At 36.9% G+C, this 14,018-nt stretch overlaps 1 protein-coding gene across 1 annotated transcript in view; it reads left to right on the top strand.

Annotated features, from left to right (window-relative positions):
• LOC150088639 (tyrosine-protein kinase receptor-like) overlaps window positions 1-14,018 on the top strand; it is a 106,547-nt gene that overhangs the window by 90,034 nt on the left and 2,495 nt on the right. The window contains exons 6-10 of the mRNA XM_090369600.1: window positions 7,036-7,169; window positions 7,353-7,525; window positions 7,699-7,790; window positions 7,887-7,925; window positions 13,654-13,698. Of these exons, the coding sequence (XP_090225726.1) occupies window positions 7,036-7,169; window positions 7,353-7,525; window positions 7,699-7,790; window positions 7,887-7,925; window positions 13,654-13,698 (483 nt within the window). The remainder of the gene's footprint in view (window positions 1-7,035; window positions 7,170-7,352; window positions 7,526-7,698; window positions 7,791-7,886; window positions 7,926-13,653; window positions 13,699-14,018) is intronic.

Here is a 14,018-nt window from a genome sequence, read left to right as displayed (position 1 = left end):
CCTATCACGCTAATCTTTTAAAAGAAAGAGCAGAAATAGTCTTAATGCAGATTTTACTGTAATGCATACTACACGAGATGAGAAAAATAACTGAAAAAAGGAAGGTGGGAGTTGAGGGGAGATTTTTTGCTATCCGGGCTGTAACCTAAGCACTAGTCTGCCTTACCTGGACATAATCCGAACTTGTATCAGACGTTTCAGACGTAGTTTATTGAGTAATGTTAAGGGCCCTACTTCTGTTATTGCAAAAAGTAAGATAGTAGGGATGAGATATCGTGTGCAGTGCCAGGATTGTGGCGGTTAATTACTTTACATAGAGGACATTTGTCACACAGCATAGATGAACGCCGTATCGCAATATAGGCGAACCGATCGGTCTTATTGGGAGGAAACACGTCAAGTGACCCCCCACGATTTGTGTACACTAGTAGAGCACACAGGTGGCTCGAGAGAAATTGGACAAAAAGCCTTTTTATTAGGGTATGACAGAGTACACGATTGATCGAGATGTTAGCATGTATATACGTACATCCCACAGTGGAGAACGCAGTTCTAAGACGCGCCGTTATTGGCAAGATGCCAACCAACATTCTCCGGTGACCAAACACGAGATTTCGTTACCACACATCCAAGTGGTAATAACATACTGTCGTGTAATTAATGCTCTGATGGTCTTGGCTGTGTTAATTACCAACCAGTTTGTGTGGTTAATTTACTGAATCGTTTAAGAGTGTCTGTGGTTCTAGTTATTTACTCGGATTTTATATCGTGGGACATTCTTGATTATTTGGACAAGCTTCATCACGATTTCTTGTGAATATATTTTTATTTAAATATTGGTAATTTTATTTTTACTTTTTCTCTCAATTTATTGATTGAGAACATCTTTGGCGGCACCAATTAAATTTTCAGGCTGAAGTAAAACCGACTGGTAACGAAAACGCGAGACGGAATTGACGCAAATGACGTCACTTCCTAAATGACGCTAAGTCCCTAACGTTGATTTCACAGAGTAAGTGGCGTGCGTGAGCATGAAACGTTACATCGTTCATAACATTGGTTCTAGCTGTTCGATTTTAAAAATTTAAACGGTTTTGATTTTCATTCGCCGTCCACTATCGAATTGTGAAAAGTGTTGTAAATACAATTTCAAGTGTACGTTTCCCAAGGATGTTTTCACATAAAATAAAACATTTTTCGTGCATTCAGGGTACATGCTGTTATTTTGGTCTTATGCGCAAATTAAAGCGCTATATTATTTATTGTTTTTTATATTGAGCAACCAAAGTAACAGAAAATCTATCTTCGATAATAGATTTTCAGACATGCCCTGTTTTAAGTTTTTATAGGTGCTCATTTTGTTAGAATTTTTGTCAGTGCTTTATTGTAGTTGTCCTAGAACTTACTGATGAATCTTGCAGCTTCTAATAGATGTAAGCAACCAGGAAGTCGATCTTCTCTTCTACAAAAAAAAAAAGAAAAGAGATTTTAAATCGCTGTAGAAAGAAAAGTAGGGATGATTAATTTTCTCACAATACGGACATAAATTCTGCTTTACATATCACAAGACAGTGGTGATTATTGTGTAGGGCACTGAATAGATTTTTGAAGAAGTTACATAAGAATCCTTATAAAATAAGTCCTCTGATTTATGGCTTCTTTTTGCGGAGGCGTTTCTGCTGGGGCGCCCTCAGCTAAAAAGGTGTGTTTTTCACTTTTAATGGAATGGTGCGTTAACATCATTAGTCATCTGGAACTTAAAGTGGACTTGCAATGTAATTTATTCTCCTCCGGCCTTTAAGAAAATGCGAGAAATTTAAGACAGCGTTAAAAATATGTACAAGAAAAGCTTAACTGTACGGATTAGCAGTCTTTGCAGTGAAATCTGATTCTGCTTACGGTTTTGCTGAAAATATGGACAAAATTGCTAGCCTCTTTCCATATCTTGCTAATTCTGTTGACCTCATTGGTTAATGAGATCGTCAATTAACCGATTAAGATCATACCAGTTCGTTTAACAAATAAATGTTTTGTTTGTACTTTGGCATTGGGTCAGAGAAGTTTACAATTATACCAGATTGTAGATGGAGGAGTTTATACCAGATTGTAGATGTAGATTGTAGACAGAGGCGTTTATATTAGGTAAGAGGAGTTTATTCTAGGTCAGAAGAGTTTACAATTATACTAGATTAGATTATACTGCAGGAGTTTATAGTAGCTTGTAGATAGAGGAGTTTAGAGTAGGTCAGAAGAGTTTACCTAGTATAAAACTCTTCTATTTACAATCTAGTATAAACTCCACTATCTACAACTGCACTCTACTATAGTAGAATGTAGATAAAGGAGTTTACAGTATAGTAGATTGTAGATAGAGGAGTTTAGTTCATACTAGATTGCAGATAAAGGAGTTTATTGAAGATGGAGGATTATACTAGATTGTAGATAGAGGAGTTTACTAGATTGTAGATAGAGGAGTTTACTAGATTGTAGATAGAGCAGTTTATTGAAGATAGAGAAGTTTATACTAGAAGAGTTTACAGTTATACTAGATTAGATTATACTACAGGAGATTATTGTAGATAGAGGAGTTTAGAGTAGGTCAGAGGAATTTATACTAGATAGCAGATAGAGGAGTTTATCGACGATAGAGGTGTTTATACTAGATTGTAGATAAAGGAGTTTTTTGAAGATAGAGGATTATTCTAGATTGTAGATAGAGGAGTTTATACTACATTGTAGATAGAGGAGTTTATACTAGATTGTAGATAGAGGAGTTTATACTAGATTGTAGATAGAGGAGTTTATTGACGATAGAGGAGTTTATACTAGATTGTAGATAGAAGAGTTTATTGACGATAGAGGAGTTTATACTAGATTGTAGATAGAGGAGTTTATACTAGATTGTAGATAGAGGAGTTTATTGGCGATAGAGGAGTTTATACTAGATTGTAGATAGACGAGTTTATTGAAAATATAGGATTATAGTAGATTGTAGATAGAGGAGTTTATACTAGATTGAAGAGTGGAAATAAATACAAATTATCAAAAAATCACAAGAAACATACATAGGAGATGTCCGCAGGGGTCTGTCTTGGGTCCTCTCATTTGGAACGTGGTCTTGGACGATTTCCTGTGCCAGGACTTGGGGCTGGCTGAGGCCCAGGCCTTTGCGGACGATCTCATTGTTACTATTGAGGCAGATTCCAGAGTCCAACTGGAAAACATCGGTAATCAGGCAATGCAGAAATTATAATACTGGACCACAAAAAAACAGCTAAAAATTGCACCGACGAAAACCATATCCATCTTGCTGAAAGGAACTCTTCAGGTACAGCGTCCGCCCCAAATAAAAATAAATGGCCTAACCATCAAACTCACCAAGCAAATGAAGTACTTAGGAGTTATCTTAGATAATAGCCTATCCTTCATACCTCACCTGAAACACATAAGAATGAAAATAAGAAGGTACTCAGCCCTAGTCTCTAGGATTACGAGGAAGGATTGGAGACTGAAAAAACGAACTCTAATGCTATATTATAAGTCAACCTTCATCCCAGCAATAAACTACGCAGCTGCAGTATGGTACACCAAAACATCACTGGTAACCAACAAGAAAATCCTGGATATGACACATAGGACCATCCTATTGACAACTACAGAGCTTGCCGCACGGTAAGCACACCTGCACTGCAGGTGCTTGCTGGAGCGCTACCCCTGGATTTAGAAGCTGTGAAAGCAGGACTGCTCTACCTGCACTCAAAGGGAGTGGCCGCAAATCATCAGGACTTCACAATCAACCCAGCAAGCAGTCAAAAAATGGAAAGAGCATGGCTACAGACCTACCTCCTTCAGGAGTGGCAACAAAGATGGACAGAGACGACAAAGGGCGAGATCACTCGTAATTTTTTTCCAGAACTGAACAAAATATACCCAAGGCAACCGGGCTGGTTCTTCCCGGGCTTGCACCTGACCTCGTTACCCACAGGACATGGACCCTTCAACCAGAAACTGTTCAGCTTCTGCCTCGTCGATGACCCAAATTGCACGTGCCGGGAGGTCGAAAGCTGGGACCACCTGCTTTACGACTGCCCACAATACGAAGACCTCAGATGCACCCTCATCACGAAAATCCATTTCCTCCCCAAAGGACTTGAACATCATTTCATTGACACGGAAGAGGAGTACCGCGCGCTCTCCCAGTATGCACAGGACCTCTTCACAAGGAGAAGGGTGTTAATTGCCATACACCGAGACTGATAGTACAGTAACATAAATCGCATAAGACAGAGACAACTCCTGGAAAAGAAAACTGTGGAAGAAAAGAAAATGAATGGAAAAGAAAGGAATAAAGAAAAGAAGGGAAAAAGAAGAAGAAAAGAGAATCAACGAAAAAAAAAAAAAAAAAAAAAAAGGACAGGGATTGCCTCATGAGTGTCCCAATCTGAATCAAGTGGACAAGAATAGAGACAACAGACAACAAACTGCAGCCTAGCTCCCAAAGCCTCATGGCAGCCTGAAGAGGGCACCCTAGCCCCCTTCACCTTTAAACCCTACTCCCCCGGGGAGACGATTCTCTCGTCGCCCCCCCTCATTTCTACTCTGGTGGGGCATGGGCATGCCACACTGAAACTTGGGGCTGTCTTCCCTATTGGCTCCATACTTCTGTCTTTCTCCCCACAGTCTTCAGCCTCCCCCCTCTCTATCTTCACGCTAGCGAAGCCCCACACACCTAAATTTAAATACATCCAAAATATCTTCACCCACGTTCTGGCCCAACTCAAGCGACGTCAACCCCACGATTGACGTTGGCACATGTATGATGTACATATATGCATGTGTGTATATATGTGCTTGTATGCACGCATATATGCATGCAATAAAAATACAATAAATTTTTTTTTTTTTTTTTTTTTTTTAGGTCCTAGCCACTGAAATCTTAGGAAATTAGGTGGCAGGACCTGCCAGAGTAACTTAAGCCTACTGAGTTCCTGGTCTGTCTCCACGGGGCAAAGGTGGGGCAACGTTGGGCCTCAGCAGGGGTCCAGCGGCTAAACGACCAGATGAACAACGGTACATGGGACTACACATACAATATCCATACACTTTTAAATCTCTGGCATTTCCAGTGAACTGGTACACCCACAATGAAAACTACGCGGAGATGGGGGAAACCCCTGGTGCCGTCTGACACTAAATACACCTTACACCTTACTAGATTGCAGATAGAGGAGTTTATACTAGATTCTAGATAGAGGATTTATTAGGTCAGAAGAGTTTACAATTATACTAGTTTCGATTATACTAGAGGAGTTTATAGTCGCTTGTAGATAGAGCATGGCGCCTTCGTAGCCAGGTGGGCAGGAGCAGCAGTGCGTAGCACACGCTTCTTGATTAGACCTGGTTTCGAGCCCGTGACCACCAAATATGGAGGATGCGGAAAGGTCAGGGAATGACCACCGCATATCTCTGGAGCAATATGGCCTTAGTTGCTAATGCTCCTACCAAAATAACAAACAAACAAAGAGATAGAGGAGTTTAGAGTAGGTTAGAGGAGTTTACCTAGTATAAAACTCTTCTATTTACAATCTAGTATAAACTCCTCTATCTACAATCTACTATAGTAGAGTGTAGATAGAGGAGTTTATTGAAGATAGAGGAGTTTATTGACGATACTGGAGTTTATACTAGATTGTAGATAGAGGAGTTTATTGAAAAAAGAGGATTATACTAGATTGTAGATGGAGGAATTTGTTGAAGATAGAGGATTATACTATATTGTAGATAGAGGATTATTCTAGATTGTAGAAAGTGGAGTTTATTGTAGATTGTAGATAGAGGGGTTTATACTAGATTGTAGATAGGGGAGTTTATAGCAGATTGTAGGTAGAGGAGTTTATACTAGGCCAGAGGAGTTTACAGTTAATCATTTTCACAATTAATACAATCATTAACTGTATTTAGCATTAGCAGCCATGGAACCTTGAACCAAAGTCTACTGAAACGCGTGTGCTACCGCACTATCGTGCTTTACTGCTCAGCTTTAGTCGATATGGAGTTGTTCTCTGTTTCTAACTGGAGGAGCCATATTTTAACCATGATAAACAGACAAGCCGTACTTTAGAATGCACTACGTTTTCAGACACAATGGGCAAAATGCATCATAGCCTTATAACTAAAGAACTTTTTTGGAATAATTGAATATCGTAATGGCACCAAGCGGACGTCCATACTTTGACTTAGTATCCCATGAATCTGTGCGCTACTGTTCTGGCCCATATTTACCTTTCGCTAAATGACAGCGCCACAATATTACAAACATGTCCACCGTTTGTGCATATTCATAGCAGTGGTTGGGTTCCCTGTTAGAGCGTGTTACAATGCGTTCCCTTTCACTCTCGCTACCATCTCCGAGTGACGATAGAGCCCCGTTATTGCGTTACCTAGCAACGATACGTTTGTCTTCCTATCTGGAAAGGTGATTGCTTTCGCGGCTGTGGCAACAAAATTTCTATCATCGCTATGGCTTTTGCACACAACCATCAGCTATCCCACCTTACGTTGCTCGCTCATTCGTGACATGTAAGGGAGTGATGTCCAGCGCGTGCTGATACAGAATACGTAATAAATCGTCGGCACGAGCCGGATATCAGTGCTGCGGCATTTAGCTCATTTCATAAGAGGGAGGTTTAGCGACATCGAGTACGAAGCGATATTACTAGACGGATACGCTCCCGTAATTTCAACTTTAAAAGGCATTATGGGACATGTACAGGCCTTCCAGAGTTTAGGTACAATAATAAGATGCCGCAGATAAATCCTAAAATAATTTCAAAAGTAAGGAAACATCAGTTTTATTATAAACTGAAATGCTTCGCAAACTTTTACTAAAGTGAAAATATTCAGCTGATAGATCTGACCAAATTCTTTCTGAGTTACAGCCAATAAATTCTATTCAAGAAATTGTAATACAAAATTTATTAAAAGGATAATCCTGATATTTTCTATCCTAATTTTATTTTTCTGTTCTATTTTCAGGTGTTTATATGTTGGCGCATTTCGTACTGGACAGTTTAGCATTTGGACCCGAGGTGTCGTTGAATAGCGAAACGTTTAATCCACCTCCACTCTACCACAGTAATTCCAATTCGCAATACTTCAACAGCTGTCAGGTAGGTAGAGGCGCTTTCAAAATCCCCCGTTGCATCTAAAACAAAGTATTACAAATAAGAAAGACAGAAGTGTTATTAATAAAGAAAAAAGAGAATTATAATCATTTAAACGTTGGTTTATTCGTATTTAATTTGGCTTCCTTTTTGTCGGTGGTTCTGACTCGGCTTTTTTGATGTTTTCAGGTTCGCTTCTATTACCACAAATTTGGCAAACATGCTGGAGAATTGCAACTAAACTCCATTGAGTTTGATCCTAATTTCGGTAACGGGAAGCGGGTTGAACTATGGCGAAGTTTTGGAAATAAAGGCGACAAATGGAAGAAGGCCGTTGTTTCTTTACCAAGTATCAAATACAAGTAATGATTTTTTAAATATTTTTGGGTTAAAACGTATAGCTGAAATACTCAAATTGATGGTATACTTTATTTAATTTTAGCTGGCGAAGCCTAGATTAAGAACTGATGCGTATAATAAAGTAAGGGCAATAAAATATATAAAGAACTGGAAAATATTTCTTTTTTCTTCATAGATATTATCTTCAGTTCAGCGCCTCCAAGGGTTTCCGACACACAGAAATCGCCATTGATGATGTCACATTGAGTCCAGAGTGTTTTGGGATTGGTAGGTGTCGCGTTACTACTTTTTGTTTTGTTATTAAAGCGTGAATACTTAGGAAGCCTCAGAATACGAGCTGATCATAATTTCTTTCTTTTTTAGGTGTTCCAGAGAACGAAACAAAATGGCTGCCAACAACAGGTAAATGATGATAATGTCAGTGTTGCTTTTTAATGTTCGTAATCCTTGTTATGGTCTTTTAATTAGTGATTCGAGGAAAATATAAAAGTGGAAAAGTCACAAGGATTGATATCGATTATTTATTCGGATTTTGGAACAATTTAATTAGCGATTATTAAGGAGACTTCGAGTTATTTTTGATAATTAGCGTATAATTTCCAAAATGGTCTCTTATTTAAATTTTCCTCATTTAATTCACCATCGTAAAGCCATGTTGGGAAGTCGTCGAACAATAGAGACCCCTTTGTAGCATTTACCCTATGAATAGCTCCGCTTGTGTGGGTGGATGATAATTGAGCTCCTTAATGAGTTGTGTTGTTTTACCAATTTAACTTCATTGTGATACGAGTGCTTTACTGTTTGACTCTTCCGTTGGAGAAATAATTGTGCGAAAGAACAAAGGCATATTATGAACAGTAATGGAGCCAATTTTATATATTTAAATATTTATGTACAAGGAACAGCCCACACTTATTAATTAAAGACAGCTTCCTCGGAATTAACCGAGTTTGCCTGTGACAGGCGGTTAGCACGTGCTGTAACTGAGTGTCCACTGAAAAGAGTTGAGACATGAGTCCATTACGTATGCTTGTGAACAAAATAAAGAAAGAAAAAGAAAGAAAGGAAGAGCGATTTATTTAAGTTGCAGAAGGCAAACTGAGGCTCTTTCAATAAAGAACTGTCCATCTTATTAAGTTACACGACAGCTATTGAAGAGCAGCATCGGCTGTGTGATTATTTCTTTCGAATTACATGTGTATCTGATGTTCCTAATCGTTGCTAGGGGCAACCAGTAAGAGTTCTTTGCTTACGAATTTGTTGGAAGTTCTCTGCTCTTCTCTTCTCTTCTCTCCCTCCATACTTTTCAGGTTTACGAATGTGTTGGAGCGAGAATTCTCCATTTAGACATTTCCTGGAGTTAGTTCCCATGACAACGACAGTATCTTTCTTCCGGTTGACAGTCCTCATTTGACCTTTGAATTTTTCCACCTTTGGTATTTTTCCTGTCCCACGAGAACATGGATAAGACGGTTAACAAGAAGAATTATTTAACAAGTAAATATGGCTGTTGGCCATTATACTGTTTATCTATTTTTATTTTACTTAAAAAGTTTTTTTTTTATTTTTCCTTTCTGGAATTAAGGTGAATAAAAATGGATCGGTGTAAACTATTGTTTATGTATTTGTCAGTTCATCATCGAGAAGAAGCCAATGATCCAGGACTAAGTTCCATACCAGGACCCTTGAATAGAACCTGGGTTGACTGTGCCAAATCCTTTTTCATGTTTCTGCTTTGATAACCTGCTTTGAAACTGTTGGATACAAGTTGGTGTAAGTTAGAGTACTGCCGGTTAAGATTTAAAATAACACCTTGTGTTGAGTCAGTTTGGTAATAAATGCTTTTGAAAGTCGGCTATATTTAAAAGATATACGAGGAAAAAAACTTGAAAGATATTCATATTATTTGAGGATGCGTTAAATGTAGAATTCTGTGATCAACTTCTCTGTGATATTTGATCTCAGAATACCATGGAGGCTGGTTATAAAGGTCAAATGTAAGGCTCCTGTTTAACATTCAGTGGTTAGTTTATTTAATCAGTAAATTCCCTTCTCGTGGTCGCATTCTTTTTGCTCTTTGATCAATGTACTCGAAGTAATAAAAACGTACTTTTACTATTGTTCAACTGTTGTTGCTTATAATATCCTGATCTACGATATCAGTTAGTCATTTATGTAAAAGCTTTAATTTCCTATTTAAAAATTAACTCATTGAAATCTGATTAATATCATAAACTGTTCTTGGTTGAAACTTTTCGATTGATTATGATTTACTTTGAAATCTCTCTAAGAAAAAACAAAATTCGTTTATTTTTTTTACTCGTAAAAAGAATGAGATATTCCACTTTCCTACTTGCACAAAGGAGCACGTAGAACTCTGATGTAATTCGATTTACAGCAATTACTAGCGACTACACAGTTGTATTCTGTCTGGAACCTCATCCACATTAATGCATCGATTAACAATTATTCTTCAGTAATTAAAAACGCCATTTTCTATTCTCCTACTTCGTTTCGAAACTAACTGCAGCCTTATGAGAAAACTTTGTTTATATAATCTTCTAATTTTCGCGATTAATTAGCCAGAGAGGGATGCCTTAAATCATTTCCTAATTAAGCAAAAGTTAAGTGGACTATAATGTATTCTCTCTTGAGTACATTTAAAGAAATTAAAAAATCAATTTTCCTTAAACTAAAAATCATGTGTTTCATTTTCAATCAAGAGGTAGTTTTGTATAAATAATGAAAATGTTTTTGGTATTCTTTATTTTATCCATTTTTTTGAGATAATGATAACTTCATTACACTGTTCACTATTCACATGTGAAAAAATTTAGTTTACGTTGGTTGTTATTTTAATTAAAAAATATATTTTTATTTAAATATTTTAAGCGCGCATCTGCTGAAAGTTGAGAGAATGAAAGAAGATACTTGTAGATATTAGAAGTGAATTTCTGTAGATTATAATTTTCAGGAAATACGTACGAAGGAAGGTTGTTTCAGAAACCGGAAGTTGAATGAATAAATGAGGAAGAAGAAAAGTTGGTTCTGCTAGTTTGTAATTGGACAGTAAAAGGATGTTCAGTGGTTGGGGCACGTGTTGGGACTTCTTTGGATGAATTAAATATGAAATAAATGGAAAAAAAAGAAAACTTAAAACAAGAAAATATGAAAAAATTCTTAGTTAAAATTTTAATAATAATTTTTATAGAATTATTTGAAAAATGAAACTTAGGTTCATATTTCTTATGATTTTTATCTTTTTTATTATTATTCAAAACAATACCTGTTCAGCGGTTTTTTACATTTCAGAAATTGGTTATTTTTCTTTTATGGCTGGAGTAAATCTAAAATACTCAAGGAGCTATGGACCGTGAATTTTCTGGGTATTGATGCATGACGCATGATGCTTTGGGGTGCCACTACTCCACCCCTGTGGTGGGGGGAAGATATCAGATCCACGAAAATTCTTTCAAGTGATCTAGATCCGTTAATGCGAGGACCCTTTCACTGCGATATATTCCCAAAAACCGTATAATGTTTCTATGAGGTTCTTGTCATATTTTATAGTGCTAGACACAGAGAAAACACATTAAGGGCAACCACTAAAATTCTTTATGTAACTGGTTAAAAGGAAATACAAAGCCGGATCAACAACTAAACGCTGTCCCAGTAGCATTAGAGTCTATTTCCAGAATCTTTATCAAGTTCTCCCCTTGTAGGAACCGAGGAAGGGTATGAAATCTGAATGGAGCCTAAATCTTCCCAGAAATTCAAGGAGTGAATTTGTTAAAAAAATATATGAACCATGTAGATACAAATAAAAGATTCTAAACTGTAGATCATAAGGTTATTCCCTGCAGTAGAATGATTAGAATATTTTACAGTAAGGGATTTATACGTATTTTATAATGTCGGTTTTATTTAAAAATCTTATTTATTTTTTTTGCTGAAGAAATCACCCTCAAAATCTGTGGATATTATTTTTCAATCATAAGACGAAAAATTTTAAGCAAGTCATATGATATTTTCTATTGGTCCGACTGCAATGAAATTTGTCATGGCCCGACAAACTTTCTAAAATATTCAAATATAAATTTCCTGGTGATCCATCCACTAAGTGTTGAATTGTTACATGTTGACGGATAGACTTGCTGAAAATAATAGGCGCTTAACGCATTTGTGAATTCCCAAGAGCTTATGAATGTATTAAATTCATTTTGATTAATAACCGATTATTTATTAATATTTTACAAAGTTTCTTGTATTTTGATATTAATCAATTATACAAGTATATTTTCTTAGAAATAAAAAACAAAAAATTGATGTTGACTCACATTTGTTGATTACACTGATCAACGTGTAAAATGTTACGAAAACGAAAATACCCAATCTTGACTAATTTCATGCTGTTCAACGCGAAAATCACAGTTTGTTGATTGGCTCTTGTTTTCGAATTACAGTTGAGGTCTCATATTAGCGAGTTACTTTACATTATCAACTACGGCTCTCGGCAAAATGCATGACAACCCAAATATATCATCTGCAACTCGTTCCGTGCCTCATGGTGACGTACTACCTTTCCCAAACTACCCGACCATTTTCTGTATACTCTGATGAAGATGAAGATGAAGACATTGATGAACATCAACTCGATATACACGAAGTACAACCGCCGTCGACGTCAAGGGAACCACCGTTTTGCCCAAACTTTTATCCTTCTGAACACCACATAAGGTCACAGAAAGTGAGCTTAATGACCTCATCAAGGATTTCGAACTGCCGAAGAATAAGGCAGATCTTTTGACCACGAGGTTACAACAGTGGAACCTTCTAGATCATTCTGTAAAAGTGACAACATTTCGTACTCGAAATAAAGACTGATAAATTCTATCAAACAGAAGGTGAACTCACTGTTTGTAAGGATGTTGATGGTCTAATGGCAGCAATGAACATGAGGCACGTTCCCGAAGAATGGCGACTATTTATAGAGGCTTCTAAGGTTAGCCTTAAGGCCTCGCTATTACACAACGGAAATATGTTGTCCACAAAAAAGAAACATACGCAAACATGGAGAACATCCTCTTAGGTGTACACTGTCAGACGTATGAGTGGCAGTTATGTGGTGATTTAAAGGTAATCGCCATTTTATTAGGACTACTACAAAAGAGTTAAAATTGTTGCTTTCTCTGCGAGTGAGTTAGTCGTGCCAAGAATATGCACTACGAGAAGAGGAGTCGGCCTCAACGAAAATCATTAACACCTGGAATGAAGAACGTAGCATTTGAACCTCTGGTAGATCCAAATAAAGTTTTGCTTCCACCACTCCACATCAAACTGGGGCTCATGAAAAATTTCGTGAAGGCTTTGGAAGTGACGGTCCCTGCATTCACATACTTTCAACAGAAATTCCCAAGACTTAGCACAAAGAAGATTAAGGGAGACGCTTTCATTGGTCTACAAATAAGGCAACTTTTCAAAGACGAACAGTTCGAATGTGTCCTTAGATAACGAGAAATCAGCATCGAAATCCTTTCGAAATATTTCGACTGGTTTTCTAGGAAATATTAAAGCCGGAAACTACAGGCAGCTTATGGAAGATCTCATTACTTCTTACGAAAAACGGGGGGTGCAACAAGTCATTGAAGATGCATTTTCTTGGAATCACACTTGGATTTCTTCCCTGTTGCGCCATCAGCGACGAATATGGTGAGCGCTTCCATCAAGACATCGCAGCTGTGGAACAAAGATTCAAAAGCAAATGGATTGCCACCATATTTGCCGATTACTGTTGGATGGTGAAAAGGGATCTCCCGAAGCTGAATACAAGCGAAAGGCGAAGAGGTCCCGTGTTTGATACAGGTATGTTCGTAGCTACATCTTACTGCCATGTAAATAAAAAAAATACCTTGTATAAATATAAAAAAAACTACTTTTTTTCGAAAACAAGAGCCAATCTGCCATTTTAAGCCCTATTTCCATGTTTAGCACACCAAAATCTATCAAGTAAACTTACTTTCATGCCCGTAACACAATATGACCCAAAATTTGTTGTTCAGTGCTATTTAACAGAATAACATAGTCTATTTGTTTGTTTGTCACTAATTTCAAATGTTTCTATCCCAAACAGGAGAATTTGAAGGACTGAATCAGAATCCGGGAGTGAAAGCTGATAGTAAGACTTCCTCTCATTCTATCGTGATGATTATTTGCATGTTCTGTTATAATATTCAGTAATTTTAATTAATTAATTAGCTAGTGAAGCACGGTAAGAATGTTTCTATAAATTCAAAATGTAAATATTATAATTATAATTATAGATATTGTATTTTAATAAAATGTAAAATAAAATAAAATGTAAATATAAAATTTGCTAATATAAACGATAATCAATGTTTACTATTTAGTTTAATTATTATATTTTTATGTTTAATAATTAAATAAATACAAATATGTTTTAATATTAGATTTTTGACGGATCGATATCAATGTTCA

The sequence above is a fragment of the Mastigoproctus giganteus genome, chromosome 3 (genome assembly GCF_048544385.1).
Source record: "Mastigoproctus giganteus isolate SK-2022 chromosome 3, ASM4854438v1, whole genome shotgun sequence".
Classification (NCBI taxonomy): domain Eukaryota; kingdom Metazoa; phylum Arthropoda; class Arachnida; order Uropygi; family Thelyphonidae; genus Mastigoproctus; species Mastigoproctus giganteus.
This window is presented reverse-complemented; position numbering and strand designations above follow the sequence as displayed.